The 19,493-nt window shown below is 43.5% G+C and overlaps 1 protein-coding gene across 4 annotated transcripts in view; it reads right to left on the bottom strand.

Annotated features, from left to right (window-relative positions):
• The window catches only part of UBE2D2 (ubiquitin conjugating enzyme E2 D2), a 71,331-nt gene that overhangs the window by 10,871 nt on the left and 40,967 nt on the right, over nucleotides 1-19,493 (bottom strand). For all 4 annotated transcript variants that reach the window (XM_025388830.1, XM_025388826.1, XM_025388828.1 and 1 more), the window contains 4 exons: nucleotides 17,981-18,044; nucleotides 4,894-4,925; nucleotides 4,738-4,815; nucleotides 4,546-4,651 (listed from right to left, as the gene is read on the bottom strand). In XM_025388830.1, the coding sequence (XP_025244615.1) occupies nucleotides 4,546-4,651; nucleotides 4,738-4,815; nucleotides 4,894-4,925; nucleotide 17,981 (217 nt within the window). In that variant the 5' untranslated portion in view covers nucleotides 17,982-18,044. The remainder of the gene's footprint in view (nucleotides 1-4,545; nucleotides 4,652-4,737; nucleotides 4,816-4,893; nucleotides 4,926-17,980; nucleotides 18,045-19,493) is intronic.

Genomic DNA, 19,493 nt, shown 5'->3' with positions numbered 1-19,493 from the left:
ATATATATATATATATATATATATATATATATATATATATATATATTTAGGTCCCCATCATGGATCTTCAAAGTAGAGGAAATACTGGGTCAAAATTTCTATCCTTGAAGACAGACTATATGTTAAAGAATAATATCATACAGGATTAAGGCGTTTCATAGAACTACTTGCCCATACATTCAATTTACAAAAAGGGAATCATTAAAACCTTAAACCTGAGACAGTTAATACAATCAAATTCAACAAAATGGCACTGCAATTATTTTAAAGGATAGCTATCCAGATAGAACCTAACAAATCAAACTTGTAACAGTCCTTATCATTTACAATAGCTGAAAAGAAATCAATGCTAGGCAAGAGAAGGGGAAGAACAAAAAGAGATATGGCAATAATTTCAGCTATCTTGTGCCTCCAACACCCCACCCCACCCCATCAAAACACACCTCTCACATAATTCCACTTATCTTGGTCCCATTACTAGATTTACATCTCTATTGCTATTTGGTGAAGGAAGTGTAACCAATGGGACCTTCACCAGGCCAGGCACAGGTCCATAAACACTTTCTCAAGTAGCTCTTGAATTGTAAGGGGGCCCACCAAAAGAAAAGGGGACACACTTCTCTAAAAAACTACTTCACTACAACTTTTTAAAAAATGTGGTTCTCTGGCATCCTGTTTTTATTTCTGCCTAGGACTCTAAAAATTTTAAATTAATGCCTCAGAGTTTTGTTTGCTTTAAAAATTAAATTTGTGGCCAGGAGTGGTGACTCACACCTGTAATCCCAGCCCTTTGGGAGGCCAAGACAGGCGGATCACCTGAGGTTGGGAGTTCAAGACCAGCCTGACCAACATGGAGAAACCCTGTCTCTACTAAAAATACAAAATTAGCCAGGTGTGGTGGCGCATGCCCTGTAATCCCAGCTGCTCAGAAGGCTGAAGCAGGATAATGGCTTGAACCTGAGAGGTGGAGGCTGCAGTGAGCCGAGATTGTGCCACTGCACTCCAGCCTGGGCAACAAGAGTGAAACTCCTTCTCAAAAAAAAAAAAAAAAAAATTTAAGATTGAGTCTTGACATCCAAGTTATAACATGACAAATACTCAACACTTTTGACAACCGTGCCTTTATCCCAGTTTTTGGAGTACTTACAAGGAACCAGTTAACTGTCCGTTTTTGCTTCTTTAATCTTCATAACAACAATGAAATATTTATTATTGTTCCTTTTCTACTGATGACAAAACTGAGGAATACAGGGGCCAATGTGTCTCAAGTCTCATTTATTAAGAGGTGGATCTGAGATCTGCACACAGGCAATTGGATCTAGAATCTATGTTCTTTACCGTGAAACTACGTTGCTTCCTGTCTAAACACATGCGTTAAACAAATGCTAAATTATAAGCAGATAATTTCTACTAAAAATACAAAAATTAGTTGGGCGTGGTGGTGGGCGCCTGTAATCCCAGCTACTCGGGAGGCTGAAGCAGGAGAATTGCTTGAACCCCGGAGGCGGAGGTTGCAGTCAGTCAAGATCGTACCATTGCACTTCAGCCTGGGCAACAAGAGTGAAACTCTGTCTCAAAAAAACACAAAAAACAAAAATTCATACACCACGTTTCACCACACAAATACCAAAACTAACATTATTTGTCTATTTCTGGCCACTTAACATCCTTTTTTTTTTTGAGATGGAGTCTCGCTCTGTTGCCCAGGCTGGAGTGCAGTGGCGCGATCTCGGCTCACTGCAAGCTCCGCCTCCCGGGTTCATGCCATTCTCCTGCCTCAGCCTCCCAAGTAGCTGGGACTACAGGCGCCCACCACCATGCCCAGCTAATTGTTTTGTATTTTTAGTAAAGACAGGGTTTCACTGTGTTAGCCAGGATGGTCTCGATCTCCTAACCTCGTGATCCACCCGCCTCGGCCTCCCAAAGTGCTGGGATTACAGGCGTGAGCCACCGCGCCCGGCCTCACTTAACATACTTTTATATGTAACTCTTATTACAGTGTATATGCCTTTTTTCTTTTTTCTGCTTTTCTCAAACACAGTATTTTCCTATTTTTGCAATATTTGTAAAGTTCAATACTTTTTTTTTTTTTGGCGATAGAGTCTCCCTCTGTCACCCAGGCTAGAGTGCAGTGGTACCATCTTGGCTCACTGCAACCTCCGTCTCCTGGGTTCGAGTGATTCTCCTGCCTCAGCCTCCTGAGTAGTTGGGCACACGCCATCACACCCAGGAGTGTACAGGCACACCTGGCTAATTTTTGTATTTTTAGTAAAGATGGGGTTTTGCCATGTTGGCCAAGCTGGTCTCGAACTCCTAGTCTCAAGTGATCTGCCCACCTCAGCCTCACAAACTGTTGGGATTACAGGCATGAACCACTGTGCCTGGCCAGGGTCAATACTCTCTTAAATGCAAGTGCTAGAACCCATTTATTTTTTCCTCTTCTGTAAGTAACCTCTAATTTTCAGAACTAAATCACACTGTCACAAATGTACTTGCATACAAAGTTTTTTCAGCATTTGGGATTGTTTTCTTAGTATAAATAAATGAAACTAGAATTATTGGGTAAATGGGCATGGATGATTAAGTATCTTAACACATACTGGCAGACTGGGCTCTACAAACCTATACCTCTACTTGAAGTATAGAGTATTCATTTCAATATACCTCATTAGCATTTTGTCTCCTTTTAAAAATATCTTTGTTAATTAAAAAGGTAAAAAAAGGGAATGTAACATTCATTTATTTATTCTTTGGTTCCCCTGTGTCCACTCATCTATTAGGATCTGAATTTTTTTCTGATTTTTGTACTTCATATTTTAAACATATTAATCCATTACCATATTTGATTTTTCTCTTAAACAACTGATTTCATTTTCACAAAAGTACATCCAGTAAGCTCTTTTATCACCTCTCAGAGTAGAGCGGTGAGATCTGATAAAGATTCTTTCTTTTTTTTGAGACAGAGTCTTGCTGTGTCCCCCAGGCTGGCCAGGCTGGCCAGGCTGGAGTGCAGTGGCATGATCTCGGCTCACTGCAACCTCCGCCTCCCGGGTTCAAGCGATTCTCCTGCCTCAGCCTAAAATACAAAAATTAGCCGGGCATGGTGGCGGATGCCTGTAATCCCAGCTACTAGGGAGGCTGAGGCAGGAGAATCACTTGAACCCGGGAGGTGGAGGTTGCAATGAGCCAAGATTGCACCACTGCAGTCCAGCCTGGGCGATAAAGTGAGACTCCATCTCAAAAAAAAATATATATATATATATATACATAGAGAGAGAGAGAGAGAGAGAGAAAATTTTAATCCAACTGTGATTTCATCTGGGAATAATGAGAGAGAGAGTATTTTAATCCAACTGTGATTTCATCTGGGAATAATGAGAGAGAGAGAGTATTTTAATCCAACTGTGATTTCATCTGGGAATAATGTTCAAGGGTTGTACAATTTCAAATCAACACATAAGACAACTACATCGCTCAGTTCATTGATATAGAAACCTAAAGACGGCCGGGTGCGGTGGCTCAAGCCTGTAATCCCAGCACTGTGGGAGGCCGAGACGGGCGGATCACGAGGTCAGGAGATCGAGACCATCCTGGCTAACACGGTGAAACCCCGTCTCTACTAAAAAAATACAAAAAACTAGCCGGGCGAGGTGGCGGGCGCCTGTAGTCCCAGCTACTCGGGAGGCTGAGGCAGGAGAATGGCGTAAACCCGGGAGGCGGAGCTTGCAGTGAGCCGAGATCCGGCCACTGCACTCCAGCCTGGGCGACAGAGCAAGACTCTGTCTCAAAAAAAAAAAAAAAAAAAGAAACCTAAAGACAAGAGCTGGTAAAATATTTACTGATATTTCGTTCTTCAAGAACCTAATGTCTATGTTCACAGTATAAGCATTTGCCTAAAGGGCTGATCTATTTCCTGTTCTGGAATAGTATCTATCTTTTCCATTCATGAATCTCAAGGTTGGAAGAGATGTTAATTGTGTTTATGCTCTAAAAAAACATTCATACCAGTGTCCATCTTTTTTTTTTCTTTGTGAGATAGCGTCTCACTCTGTTGCCTAGGCTGGAGTGCAGTGGCATATCTCCGCTCACTGCAAGCTCCGCCTCCTGGGTTCATACCATTCTCCTGCCTCAGCCTCCCGAGTAGCTGGGACTACAGGCATCCACCACCATGCCCGGCTAATTCTTTTGTATTTTTAGTAAAGACAGGGTTTCACTGTGTTAGCCAGGATGGTCTCGATCTCCTGACCTTGTGATCCGCCCACCTCGGCCTCCCAAAGTGCTGGGATTACAGGCATGAGCCACCACGCCCAGCCCAGTGTCCATCTTCTAACCTATGCTTGAGTAGCACAACTGACAAAGTAGTCACTACACCAACGAACACTTTTGCTTGAAAAATCCAACTCGTTTTCAGTTCTCAAGGTCCATTTCAGAATAAGAAGAATTACTATCTCTTCTTAAAAGAAAAATAATCTTTTCAAAAATAAGTAACTCTAAAAAGACAAAAGACACGGTTGCGTTATATTGATATCAAATACCCATTGTTACCTTTTGAAATAGTTAGTGCTGGAGACCACTGTGATCGTAGAATATCAAGACAAATGCTGCCATTACTGTTAATATTTGGATGATAAATTCTTGTCGTAAATGCAACCTACAGAAAGAAAGGAAACTTTCTATAAACTAGTTTATTAGTATTATACAAAGCACATTAAAAACTGCCACATTCCAATTAATTACCTTAGGTGGTTTGAAGGGGTAATCTGTTGGGAAATGAATTGTCAAGAAAAATACTCCACCCTGATAGGGACTGTCATTCTATTGATAAAAGAAAAGTGGGATTAAAATGAGTAAATTACATAAACTGTTTATTCTGAATTTAATCTGAATACTTACTGGCCCCATTATTGTAGCTTGCCAATGGAACACTGAAAAATAACAAGAAAAAAGTCACCATGTAACAATATCTACATTGTATCTGTGCCATAGTAACATATCATTCCCCTTCTAATCCAAATTCATTTATAAATAATATGAGTATGAGCAAGATGAGGAACATAAAATAACAGTCTAAAGAAACAAGAAGCCGGGCGCGGTGGCTCAAGCCTGTAATCCCAGCACTTTGGGAGGCCGAGACGGGCGGATCACGAGGTCAGGAGATCGAGACCATCCTGGCGAACACGGTGAAACCCCGTCTCTACTAAAAATACAAAAAACTAGCCGGGCGAGGTGGCGGGCGCCTGTAGTCCCAGCTACTCGGGAGGCTGAGTCAGGAGAATGGCGTGAACCCGGGAGGCGGAGCTTGCAGTGAGCTGAGATCCAGCCACTGCACTCCAGTCTGGGCGACAGAGCGAGACTCCATCTCAAAAAAAAAAAAAAAAAAAAAAAAAAAAAAGAAACAAGAAAAATGACTAGAATGGCCTAGAACACTGATAAGGTGCTCAATGAAAAATATTTGGAGCCAGGTGTGGTGGCTCACACCTGTAATCCCAACACTTTGAGAGGCTTTGAGAAGTGGAGGCTGCAATAAGCCATGACTGCACCACTGCGAGACTCTCTCAAAAACAAAACAAAAAAAAGTATTTGGGCTAAAACTTCTTGAAACTTCATGTCAGAGAAACAAAGTTATTGACAAGGCTCATAGTTCTACTTTTAAATAGCTATTTCTTTTTTTTTTTTTTTTTTTTTTTTGAGACGGAGTCTCGCTCTGCCGCTCAGGCTGGAGTGCAGTGGCCAGATCTCAGCTCACTGCAAGCTCCGCCTCCCGGGTTCACGCCATTCTCCTGCCTCAGCCTCCCGAGTAGCTGGGACTACAGGCGCCCGCCATCTCGCCCGGCTAGTTTTTTTGTATTTTTTAGTAGAGACGGGGTTTCACCGTGTTCACCAGGATGGTCTTGATCTCCTGACCTCGTGATCCACCCGTCTCGGCCTCCCAAAGTGCTGGGATTACAGGCTTGAGCCACCGCGCCCGGCCGCTATTTCTTTACCTCACGGGGTAAATCATTTCTTCAAAACAATTACATATAATATACTTTATTTTTTTTTTGAGACAGAGTCTCACTCTATCGCCCAGGCTGGAATGCAGTGGCACCAATTTCGGCTCATGCAACCTCCGCCTCCTGGGTTCAAGCAATTCTTCTGCCTCAGCCTCCCAAATAGCTGGGACTACAGACAAGTGCCACCACACCTGGCTAATTTTTGTAGTTTTAGTAGAAACAAGGTTTTGCCACATTTGGCCAGGTCTCAAACTCCTGACCTCAGATGATCCACCCACCTCGGCCTCCCAAAGCTGGGATTACGGGCATGACTTCTTTTATAATGCTGGTATACGGGGGACAAAACAGTAAAGTCAAGGTAGATAATACTCAAATTAAGAAAGACTGGTTTTAACAATGAGAACAAATTTCTAAAAACTCTTGTGTAGGTCTGTACATTACTGGTCCTCATTAAAGAAACAAAAGCATCATCTCTTCTAACGTAGAGGATAAGTTAAAGAGGAAAAAAGAGAAAAAAAGGAGTGAAATTTAAAAAGAAAATATTAGCTAAAAGCCCAAGGTTGATTACAAGCTCTAGGGATACTTCCAACAAGTTACAAACTTGTTCAATAAATAAATATCTTCCAAATGCAGAAAATGGTGCTTGTTCCATGTTCTCATGTTTCTTTCTTTCTTTTTTTTTTTTTTTTGAGACTGAGTCTGGCTCTGTCGCCCAGGCTGGAGTGCAGTGGCCGGATCTCAGCTCGCTGCAAGCTCCGCCTCCCGGGTTTACGCCATTCTCCTGCCTCAGCCTCCCGAGTAGCTGGGACCACAGGCGCCCGCCACTTCGCCCGGCTAGTTTTTTGTATTTTTTAGTAGAGACGGGGTTTCACCGTGTTAGCCAGGATGGTCTCGATCTCCTGACCTCGTGATCCACCCGTCTCGGCCTCCCAAAGTGCTGGGATTACAGGCTTGAGCCACCGCGCCCGGCCGTTCTCATGTTTCTAAGTGCAGTATGAGAGATCAAAAGCCAGAGTTTTTATTTATAAGCAAGCTACTACTTAGTATACTTAACATTCATACTATGATCTGAGCAACCTAAGGGAAGTTGTCACTGGGGTTATATTTGAACAATCCAAACCAGATAACTCTTGTCACAAGGTAGAAGAAACATGAAGACTAAGTAGCCATATAAAAATCCACCAGAATGTCAGTCCAAATCCTAAAGTTCCTTCCAACCTCCTTAATATGAAACTAATCCCTATGGTTGGTTTGTTGCTCACTGGGACTTGAACCTAAAAATAGCAGCTCGTTGATTAGGAGTTAAAGGTAAAGGACAGGAATTGCTGAGGCTCCCTTCCTTAGAGTAGCCCTCCCTAGTACTTAGAAACACTTATATTACTCTCTGCCGACCATTTAATGGACTGTGTAAGCCAAGGACAAAGCCATTCTGGGCCACTAAAACTGGACCTAGTATCTTCAAGGGAAGTCCTGTAAAAAGCCCCTTATATGCTGTTTAAAGACACAAAAGCAGGCACCTGTAATCCCAGCTACTCAGGATGCTGAGTTGGGAGGACGATTTGAGCCCAGGAGTTCAAGTCCAGCCCAGGCAACATAGCAAGACCCCGTTTCCGAAAAAATAAAAATAAAAACAAGACTAAAACACACACACACACATGCTCACACGCATGCATGCACACACACACATGAATCTCACTCTATTTTTAATCACAAATATACTTACAATTTGAGTAAATAAAACATTGATAACTAGAATTAACCCCCAATAACAAGGCTAAAAACACTATTAGACAAAAGAATGACCAACTGGCCAAGGGACCTGTTCTTCTACTCAATTCTTTTATGTTATTTAAATTTGTGGTTATAATGGAAGAGTATTAATTGTACCTGCATTCCCACGCAAAGCTGTAAGAGTTGGGTAAGATAATAAGAAAGCACTGCTTTTAAGTGTTCTCAGGCACTGCCTGCCACAGTGGCGCCCTCATCTCTAATGTCTGCGCTACCTCTAGCTTGCTGAGAAGGGGGATAAGCAAGGAGGTATCTAGATCATGACTAGTAGAAGGTAGATTATCAGCAAATTGGCAAAGTAGTAAAGCACCCAGGAAGCAACTGGCTACAGAAGTTACTCACAAGAGTGTACCTTTTACCGGAAGGGTAAAGAAACCTCACTGTTACAGGTCTGGTACTGTGGTACTCTGTGAAAATAGATCTCATTAGAAGTCCACTGAACTTCTGATTAGCAAACTTCCTTTCCAGCATCTGATACAAGAAGTTGCTGGGGACTTCAAAACAAATCTACACTTCCAGCTTTTGGTACTTTGCAGGAGGCAAGTGAGGCCTATCTGATGGGCCTTTATGAAGACACCAACTTATGTGCTACTCGTGCCAAATATGTAACAAGTATGCCAAAAGACATCCAGCTAGCATGCCAATTACATGGAGACTGTGCTTAAGATTGGGAAACATTTCATTCTCAAAAAAAAAAAAAAAAAAACCAGTTATTTTTCTTCTTTCTGTTATTGGTAGTTCTCTGTTAGATGTATTTTTCCCCCATGGGGTCAAAAGGTAACTATGTATATGACTGCGAGTGGAAAAATAGGGGACAGAAATCAGGTATTGGCAGTTTTTCCATTTTAACTTGTGTGTGAATTTCTAATATAAAATTGAGGATGTAAAGCATTAATTCAACTCAAACTATTTTGGTGAACAAGTTTCAGCAGTTCACCTTTATAACAATTATAAACAGACCTGTAAATTTTTTCTGGACAATGCTAGCATTTGGATTTTATTTTTGTCACTAGTTATATCATTAGTTTAATATAAAAGAGAGACATGGAAATTATTTACATGATGAAAGATTTCAGAACTTAAGTGGAATGGGCAGTTTCACACTGATGTCATTTCAATAGTGATTTATTTCAGTCTACACTTTCCAAGAATGTGGCCATCTCTTAAAAAAATAAAACTTGTCTCTGGGTGTGGTGGCTCACGCCTGTAATCCTAGCACTTTGGGAGGCCAAGGCAGGTGGATCGCCTGAGGTCAGGAGTTCGAGATCAGCCTGACCAACACCGCGAAACCCCATCTCTACTGAAAATACAAAAAATTACCTGGGCATGGTGGCAGGTGCCTGTAATCCCAGCTACTCGGGAGGCTGAGGAAGGAGAATAGCTTGAACCCAGGAGGCGGAGGTTGCAGTGAGCCGAGATCGTGCCACTGCACTCCAGCCTGGGCAACAGTGCGAGACTCCATCTTAAAAAAAAAAAAAAAGAAAAAGAAAAGAAAAGAAAGCACTTTTAAAAAAAGAAAGCAAGCACTTAATAAAGTATTATTTTATTATTATTTTTTTAAATACAGATGGGCGGCTGGGTGCGATAGCTCACACCTATAATCCCAGCACTTTGGGAGGCTGAGGCAGGTGGATCTCCTGAGGTTAGGAATTCGAGACCAGCCTGACTAACATGGAGAAACCCCGTCTCTACTAAAAGTACAAAATTAGCCAAGCATGGTGGCGCATTGCCTATAATCCCAGCTACTTGGAAGGCTGAGGCAGAATCGCTTGAACCTGGGAGACTGAGGTTGCGGTGAGCCAAGATTGCGCCATTGCACTCCAGCCTGGGCAACAAGAGAGAAACTTCATCTCATTAAAAAAAAAAAAAAAAAAAAAGAGATGAGGTCTCGCTATGTTGTCCAGGATGGTCTTGAACTCCTGGGCTCAAGCAATTCACCCACCTCAGCCTCCCAAAGTGCTAGGATTATAGGTGTGGGTCACCATACCCAGTCAAAATATAAAAATATTGAGACAATTTAGCCGGGCGCGGTGGCTCAAGCCTGTAATCCCAGCACTTTGGGAGGCCGAGGCGGGTGGATCACGAGGTCAGGAGATCCAGACTATCCTGGCTAACATGGTGAAACCCCGTCTCTACTAAAAATACAAAAAACTAGCCGGGCGTGGTGGCGGGCGCCTGTAGTCTCAGCTACTTGAGAGGCTGAGGCGGGAGAATGGCGTGAACCCGGGAGGCGGAGCTTGCAGTGAGCCGAGATCACGCCACTGCACTCCAGCCTGGGAGACACAGCGAGACTCCGTCTCAAAAAAAAAAAAAAAAAATATTGAGACAATTTAAAAAATTAAATTTTCCATTAACCATTTAAGTACTAATTCTTTCCTCCTAGTCTTGTCTTTTCTTTTTTTTTTTTTTTTTGAGACGGAGTCTCACTCTGTCACCCAGGCTGGAGTGCAGTGGCGCGACCTCAGCTCACTGCAAGCTCCGCCTCCCGGGTTCACGCCATTCTCACGCCTCAGCCTCCGAGTAGCTGGGACTACAGGCGCCCGCCACCACGCCCGGCTAGTTTTTTTGTATTTTTAGTAGAGACGGGGTTTCACCATGTTCGCCAGGATGGTCTCGATCTCCTGACCTCGTGATCCACCCGCCTCGGCCTCCCAAAGTGCTGGGATTACAGGCTTGAGCCACCGCGCCCGGCCCCTCCTAGTCTTTTCAAGATCAATCTTCTTCTTTTCTTGCTAATACTACTACCAGACTTAAGAAGTTATTAGAAAAATTTAAATCAGAATTTTTTTTTTTTGAGATGGAGTCTTGATCTGTCGCCTGGACTGGAGTGCAGTGGCTCGATCTCGGCTCACTGCAACCTCCACCTCCCAGGTTCAAGCAATTCTCCTGCCTTAGTCCCCTGAGTAGCTGGGATTACGGGTGCGTGCCACCACATCTGACTAATTTTGCTGTATTTTTAGTAGAGATGGGGTTTCACCACGTTGGTCAGGCTGGTCTCGAACTCCTGACCTCAGGTGATCCACCCGCCTTGGCCTCCCAAAGTGCTGGGATTATAGTCATAAGCCACTAGGCCCGGCCTTAAATCAGAAATTTTTAGCTAAATATTTCCTTTTTTGTGATTCCCTGTTCTTCCTACTAACACAAACAAAGCACAAATAGACTGTGGGATCAAAATCTACTAACAATTGGACAATGTAGAATCCCCAACAGGGTTGAAGCAGAAATGCCAACAAGCTGCTAATGTTTACAATTATGGAAAGAATACCCTTCTTCTTCTTTTTTTTTTTTTTTTTTAAATGGAGAAAGGGTCTTGCCATGTTGCCCAGGCTGGTCTCAAACTCCTGGGGTCGAGCGATCTGCCTGCCTTGGCCTCTCAAACTGTTGGGAATATAGGCATGAGCCACCAGCAGTGCCCAGCCAGAATACCCAGAATACCCTTCTTTTTTTGAGACAGAGTCTCGCTCTGTCAAGGCTGGAGTGCAATGGCAAGATCTGGGCTCACTGTAACCTCTGCCTCCCAGGTTCAAGTAATTCTCCTGCCTTAGCTTCCCAAATAGCTGGGATTACAGGTGTGCACCACCTCGCCCGGCTAATTTTTTGTATTTTTAGTAGAGATGGGGTTTCGTCACGTTGCCCAGACTGGTCTCAAACTCCTAAGCTCAGGCAATCCACCCACCTTGGCCTCCCAAAGTGCTAGGATTACAGGCATGAGCTACCACGCCTGGCCAGAATACCCTTCTTGATAGAAAATGGCGGAAAAAAACACATATTTTCAACTAATATTGCAATCTTTCATACCCACACTACAAAAAGTTAAAGATACTCTAGCATACTGTACATTTTATATGTATGTATATATATACATACATATATATGCATAAATATGTGTGTGTATATATATTTTTTTAAGAGACAGAGTCTCACTCTATTGCCCAGACTGGAGTGCAGTGGCACAAACTTGGCTCACAGCAGCCTCAAACTCCTGGGCTCAAGCAATCCTCCCACCTCAGCCAACTGAGCAGCTGGGACTACAGGCGAGTGTCACCATGTCCTGCTAATTTTTTTAATTTTTATTTTCATAGAGATCAGGTCTTGCTATGTTGCCCAAGCTGGTCTCAAACTCCTGGCCTCAAGCGATCCTTCTGCATTGGCCTACCAAAGTGCTGGGATTACAGGTATGAGCCATTGTACCAGGCAGAAGATTCTTACATTATTGTGAACTTTTAACTCAACATCATAGGTGATCTCATCTGTAATCCATATCTATTTAGTTTAGTAGATCATATCTGTTTAACATTCCAATAGGACTAAACATATGTAATCCATTGGCGTTAAACTCTGAATAAAAACCTATTCACATTCTGATAACACTATGTTAATTTGTCTTCACTGTTATTAAGGTCAAATTCCATCATCGAAAAAATGAGCAAAAACACATGCACAGGACTAAGTCTTTAAAACAGGTGAAGGAGAAGGAAGAAAAAAATTACTAATGTAGCAACCAAGACAAATAATCTTTATGCCTCTCATAAAATGATCTAGAATCTACAGTACCAATAAAAAGGCAGAGAAAGAGAAACTAAAACCCATTCAGGGTTTATTTATTTAATGAAAGAATTTAATTAATGAAAGCATTTAAAGGCCTACCATTTAAATCTTGAGAATTTTGTCACATTAGTTGAATATAAAGATACCTACTAAAACCACGGATTTAGGTTACTCTCTGGAAGCCTTTCTAGACTCCCTAGCTCTTACAGGTAGAAGTATAAATCAGAGAAGGTAGTGAGAGAATACCAAACCTGCCTCACATTACAATGTTTTTAGAAATAGCTCAAGTAGGCTAGGCGCAGTGGCTCATGCCTGCTCCAGCACTTTGGGAGGCCACGGCAGGCGAATCACAAGGTCAGGAGTTCGAGATCAGCCTGGCCAACATGGTGAAACCCCATCTCTACTAAAAATACAAAAAATTAGCTAGGCGTGGTGGCAGGTGCCTGTAATCCCAGCTACTCGGGAGGCTGAGGCAGGAGAATTGCTTGAACCCAGGAGGCACAGGTTGCAGTGAGCCGAGACTATGCCACTATACTCCAAGTGGGTGACAATGTGAGACTCTGTCTCAAAAAAAAAAAAAAAAAAGGAGAAATAGCTCAAGAATTACTAGAAGTTCAAGTAAAAAGGACCCCAAAAATAGTTACTGAATGAAATACTGGCCCACAAGTACAAAATATTGCTACATTTTACATAAACATCTATTTCAAAAATCTTTCATTTAATGATCCATCTTAGGATTGATCAAAATTGACCAAAATAAAAAGTTTTGATAGTAAAAAACAAAAATAAGTTCCCAGCACTATGTTGGTTTAATACTATCAAACCAAATTATGCAAACTGAAAGTTACACAATCTGTTTTATGAGAGTTTAAATGTGAAGTTCACAGACGAATGATTACTCTTTAATATTCTGAATGAAGCCTTGAGGTTAAAAGGGACAGGCTGGGCACAGTGGCTCACGCCTGTAATCCTAGCACTTTGGGAGACTGAGGTGGGTGGATCACCTGAGGTCAGGTGTTCGAGACCAGCCTGGCCAACATGTTGAAACCCCGTCTCTACTAAAAATACAAAAAATTAGTCAGGCGTGGTGGTGTATGCCTGTAATCCCAGCTACTTGGGAGATGGAGATAGGAGAATTGCTTGAACCCAGGACGTAGAGGTCGCAGTGAACCGAGATCACGCCACTGCACGATCTGTTGCACGCCTGGGCAACAGAGCGAGACTCTGTCTCAAACAAACAAACAAAAAAGCAGGGGACGGTGAGAATATCTGATAGTATGAGACTGAATCTCCAGAGACCTACACTTGAATGCACAGATCTCAAGACAGTCACATTTACCAAGTGTTCAAAACAAAAGAAAGTTGCGTGCGGTGGCTCGCAGCTATAATCACAGGGCTTTGGGAGGCAGAAGCAGGAGGATCACTTGAGCCCAGGATTTCAAGACCAGCATAGAAAACATGGTGAGACCCTATTGCTATATATATATATATATATATATATTTTTTTTTTTTTTTTTTAATTAGCCAGGGGTGTAAGGGCATGTACCCATAGTCCCAGTTACTCAGGAGGCTGAGGTGGGAGGATCCCTTGAGCCCAGGAGTTTGAGGGTTCAGTGAGCTGCAATTGCGCCACTACACTCTAGCCTGGGCAAGAGTCATCCCCTGCCTTGAAAGAAGACCAGAGGAGACTCTATCTCAAAAAAAAAAAAAAAAAGGCTGGGTGTGGTGGCTGACGTCTGTATGCCTGTAATGCCAGCACAGGGGGAGGGGGAAAGGCGGGGAGGGAAGAGAAGATAGAAGGAAACAGATACATGGCCATTCAATCTTCAGCTTACTTTTTTTTTTTTTTTTTTTTTTTNAGGCTGAGGTGGGAGGATCCCTTGAGCCCAGGAGTTTGAGGGTTCAGTGAGCTGCAATTGCGCCACTACACTCTAGCCTGGGCAAGAGTCATCCCCTGCCTTGAAAGAAGACCAGAGGAGACTCTATCTCAAAAAAAAAAAAAAAAAGGCTGGGTGTGGTGGCTGACGTCTGTATGCCTGTAATGCCAGCACAGGGGGAGGGGGAAAGGCGGGGAGGGAAGAGAAGATAGAAGGAAACAGATACATGGCCATTCAATCTTCAGCTTACTTTTTTTTTTTTTTTTTTTTTTGAGATGGAGTCTTGCTCTGTCGCCCAGGCTGGAGTGCAGTGGCATGATCTCAGCTCACTGCAAGCTTCACCTCCTGGGTTCACACCATTCTCCTGCCTCAGCCGCCTGAGTAGCTGAGACTACAGGCGCCCACCACCATGCCCGGCTAATTTTTGTATTTTTAGTAGAGATGGGGTTTCACCATGTTAGCCAGGATGGTATTCACCTCCTGACCTCATGATCCGCCCGCCTCGGCCCCCCAAAGTGCTGGGATTACAGGCGTGAGCCATCGCACTCGGCTGTGGGAGTTTTATTTAACTCTCCAAAGGGAACAATTTTTCAATCTGAGAAAGAAATGTATAGTGCTAACTATGGCAGAAGTGAAGCAAAGCAAAGACAAATTACTTCAGCATGCTAAAGAAAACTTCAGGCCGGGCGCGGTGGCTCAAGCCTGTAATCCCAGCACTTTGGGAGGCCGAGACGGGCGGATCACGAGGTCAGGAGATCGAGACCATCCTGGCTAACACGGTGAAACCCCATCTCTACTAAAAAATACAAAAAACTAGCCAGGCGAGGTGGCCGGCGCCTGTAGTCCCAGCTACTCGGAGGCTGAGGCAGGAGAATGGCCTGAACCTGGGAGGCGGAGCTTGCAGTGAGCCGAGATCGCGCCACTGCACTCCAGCCTGGGTGACACAGCGCGAGACTCCGTCTCAAAAAAAAAAAAAAAAAAAAAAAAAAGAAAACTTCAAAAATGAAATCAAGTCCCCTGACTCCAATCACTTTTAATTAAAGATTTTCAGCCATTCTTGAATTTACCTAAAACAAAAGCACTTTTCCAACTGAATAGAAAGAGTACACTGATGGATGTGGCTGATATGATACAGTGGAAGGACAAACTAGAATCAGAAAACCTGAGAGTGAGTCCACACGGAGAATCTCCATGAGCTTCTCATGGGACTCTTTTCTAAAACAGTTTAAAATTTCTACTCCAGTCACCTAAATGAGTTGTTGTAAGGCTTAAATGAGACAATAGTGTGTAAGAGCACTTACTAAATCATTTTGTATGGTTTAGGTACTTAGTCTGCCTTGTTTGGTACCAAATACTACAGTTACTCACGCTAGGTAAGTCAGAATACAATAATGTAAATGAGTTTTTTCATGACATGTACTTGGACTCATAATTTATAATATTTATCTATTTTATTTGTAAAGTAATCCTTGTAAAAGGGCCTTGCTTTCATTCTTCACAATTTAGTAGACCAGACACATTCTTTTTTTCTTTTGTTGTTGTTTTTGTTTTGAGATAGTCTCGCTCCTGTTGCCCAGACTGGAGTACAGTGGTGCAATCTTGGCTTACTACAGCCTCAACTTCCTGGACTCAAGCGATCCTCCCACCTCAAACTCCTCCTGAGTAGCTGGGGCTACAGGCATGCACCACCAGGCCAGGCTAATTTTTGTATTTTTTTGTAGAGACAGGGTTTCACCACGCTGCCCAGGCTGGTCTCGCACTCCTGGGCTCAAGTGATCTGTCTGCCTCAGCCTCCCAAAGCACTGAGATTACAGGTGTGAGCCACTGTGCGGACCCAGACACAACATTAGTAAGAAAAATCAGGAAAAAACAATTAGAGGCTGGGTGCAGTACCTCATGCCTGTAATTCCAGAACTTTGGGGGGCCAAGGCAGGTGGATCACCTGAGGTCAGGAATTCAAGACCAGCCTGGTCAACATGGCAAAACCCCGTCTCTACTAAAAATACAAAAATTAGCCAGGTGTGGTGGCAGGTGCCTGTAATCCCAGCTACTTGGAAGGCTGAGGCACGAGAATTGCTTGAACATGGGAGGCAGAGGTTGCAGTGAGTCAAGGTCGCGCCACTGCACTCCAGCATGGGCAAGAGAGTGAGACTCCGTCTTAAAAAACAAAACAAACAAAACTATTAAACATAAGCTAATTTAACCCTGTACTCATTTTGACCTTAATCTACATATTTACACAAGTGTTTGTAAGTATGCATACTTTAAAATATTTGTTAAATGTTACAATTTTTTTTTGGAGAGTGAGTCTCACTCTGTCACCCAGGCTAGAATGCAGTGGCACAATCTCAGCTCACTGCAACCTCCACCTCCTGGGTTCAAGCAGTTCTCTGCCTCAGCCTCCCGAGTAGCTGGGATTACAGGCGCCTGTCACCACGCCCGGTTAATTTTTTTAGTATTTTTAGTAGAGACAGGGTTTCACCATCTCGTCCAGGATGGTCTTGAATGCCTGACCTCGTGATCCGCCCACCTCGGCCTTTCAAAGTGCTGGGATTACAGGCATGAGTCACCAGGCCCAGTCCTGTTTTTATTTTTTGAGACAGCATCTTACTCTGTCGCCCAAGCTGGAGTATAGTGGCATGGTCCTGGCTCACTGCAAACTCTGCTTCCCAGGCTCAGGTTCAAGAGATCCTCCCACCTTAGCTTTCCAAGTAGCTTGGACTACCAGTATGCACCAACATACCTGGCTAATTTTTTCGTGTGTTTTTTGTAGAGACAGGGCTTCACCATGTTGACCAAGCTGGTCTTGAACTCCTGGGCTCAACTGATCCACCTGCCTCGGCCTCCCAAAGTGCTGGGATTAGAGACATGAGCCATCACACCCAACCAAATGTTACAGTTTTTTGTGAATTAGTTTTACATAGCACAGTCTCATTCAAATATCCCCTCTTTAAAAAAGTTCAAAGACACTATATGGGAAAAAATTATGTTGCAATGAAGTGGAACACAGAGGAAATTATCATCCAATGTATGCATTAAGACATCTCATAGATTATTTTAGACAAAATTAAGCAGATAAACTGGACTTCAAAAATAAAGATCTGCTTTTGGCCAGGCGTGGTAGTTCACGCCTGTAATCCCAGCACTTTGGGAGGCCGAAGCAGGCGGATCACCTGAGGCCAGGAGTTTGAGACCAGCCTGGCCAACATAGCGAAATCACGAATCTACTAAAAACATAAAACTTAGTCAGGCGTGGTAGCATGCACCTGTAATCCCAGATACTCAAGAGGCCGAGGCACGAGAATCACTTGAACCCAGGAGGCAGAGGCTGTAGTGAGCCGAGATCATGCCACTGCACTCCAGCCTGGGTGACAGAGCGAGACCCTGTCTCAAGAAAAAAATAAATAAAGACCTGATTTCACAAGTATGAGCCAGTAGAAAGTCAGACACAGACACATATACTATCATCCTTAGTATTATCTTACTCAAGAATAATAGCTAGCTGTAGGTAAAAGCTCAAATCCTTCACTCCAGGAAAATACCCAGAAGGGATGAAGGTCAGGTAGGAGAGGACCAGAACAACTATATAGCCAATACCTGGCAGAAGATTCAAAATGTAATGAACACCACAGATGATAATGGGATGAACATAGAGTTGCTCCATTCATGGGCCACTAAAAGTTAAACACTGCCTCTTCCCTATAGCGTAATTGTTTCTTCACACAAAATAACCACTGTTATGCCATTACTCCATTATTCCTTTTAAATACTTACTATCATCTCCAACAGGACCTGCTGAACACTGTGCTGGAGGGTCCCGTGCCAGATCATTCAATTCCTACAGAAAAAAGAAAGAAAAGAAATATATTCAATGTAAATGTACCTTTTATCCATTATTAAAGTTTATATTGTTACCAATATTCTCTGTCATGCTGGTGAAACTCTTTTAAGAGCATTCCTTCAGAGTAAGAGATGAGTAGATTGGTGAATCTTTAAGGTATTCTGGATTCTCCAATGCAATGTGTATTTTTAAAGTGGGTCATTTTTGCTTTGTTCAGAGCTTAGTAAATAAATACAATGAGGAAGGTAAAACATGTATTATGGGCTGGGAGCAGTGGCTCACACCTGTAATTCCAGCACTTTGGGAGGCTGAGGCGGGCAGATCACTTGAGGTCAAGAGTTCGAGACCAGCCTGGCCAACAAGCCTGTCTCTAGCGAAGATAGAAAAAATTAGCCGGGGCCGGGCGCGGTGGCTCAAGCCTGTAATCCCAGCACTTTGGGAGGCCGAGACGGGCGGATCACGAGGTCAGGAGATCGAGACCATCCTGGCGAACACGGTGAAACCCCGTCTCTACTAAAAAATACAAAAAAAAAAACTAGCCGGGCGAGGTGGCGGGCGCCTGTAGTCCCAGCTACTCCGGAGGCTGAGGCAGGAGAATGGCGTAAACCCGGGAGGCGGAGCTTGCAGTGAGCTGAGATCCGGCCACTGCACTCCAGCCTGGGCGACAGAGCCAGACTCCATCTCAAAAAAAAAAAAAAAAAAAAAAAAAAAANNNNGTCCCAGCTACTCCGGAGGCTGAGGCAGGAGAATGGCGTAAACCCGGGAGGCGGAGCTTGCAGTGAGCTGAGATCCGGCCACTGCACTCCAGCCTGGGCGACAGAGCCAGACTCCATCTCAAAAAAAAAAAAAAACAAAAGAAAAAATTAGCCGGGCATGGTGGTACATGCCTGCAATACCAGCTACTCAGGAGGCTGAGGCAGGAGAATCTCTTGAACCAGGGAGGCGGAGGTTGCAATAAGCCAAGATTGCACTACTGCACTCCAGGCTGGGCGATAGAGTGAGACTCCATTTCTTTTTTTTTTTTTTTGAGACGAAGTCTCGCTTTGTCGCCCAGGCTGGAGTGCAGTGGCCGGATCTCAGCTCACTGCAAGCTCCGCCTCCCGGGTTCACGCCATTCTCCTGCCTCAGCCTCCCGAGTAGCTGGGACTACAGGCGTCTGCCACATCGCCCGGCTAGTTTTTTGTATTTTTTAGTAGAGACGGGGTTTCACTGTGTTAGCCAGGATGGTCTCGATCTCCTGACCTCATGATCCACCCGTCTCGGCCTCCCAAAGTGCTGGGATTACAGGCTTGAGCCACCGCGCCCGGCGAGACTCCATTTCAAACAAACAAACAAACAAAAACAAAAAACATGTATTATGTATTAAAGAGCCATAAAAACCGTTTTTGTTGTTTTTTTGTTTTTTTTTTTTTTTTGAGACGGAGTCTCCCTGTCGCCCAGGCTGGA

Source organism: Theropithecus gelada, chromosome 6 (assembly GCF_003255815.1).
Source record: "Theropithecus gelada isolate Dixy chromosome 6, Tgel_1.0, whole genome shotgun sequence".
Classification (NCBI taxonomy): Eukaryota; Metazoa; Chordata; class Mammalia; order Primates; family Cercopithecidae; genus Theropithecus; species Theropithecus gelada.
This window is presented reverse-complemented; position numbering and strand designations above follow the sequence as displayed.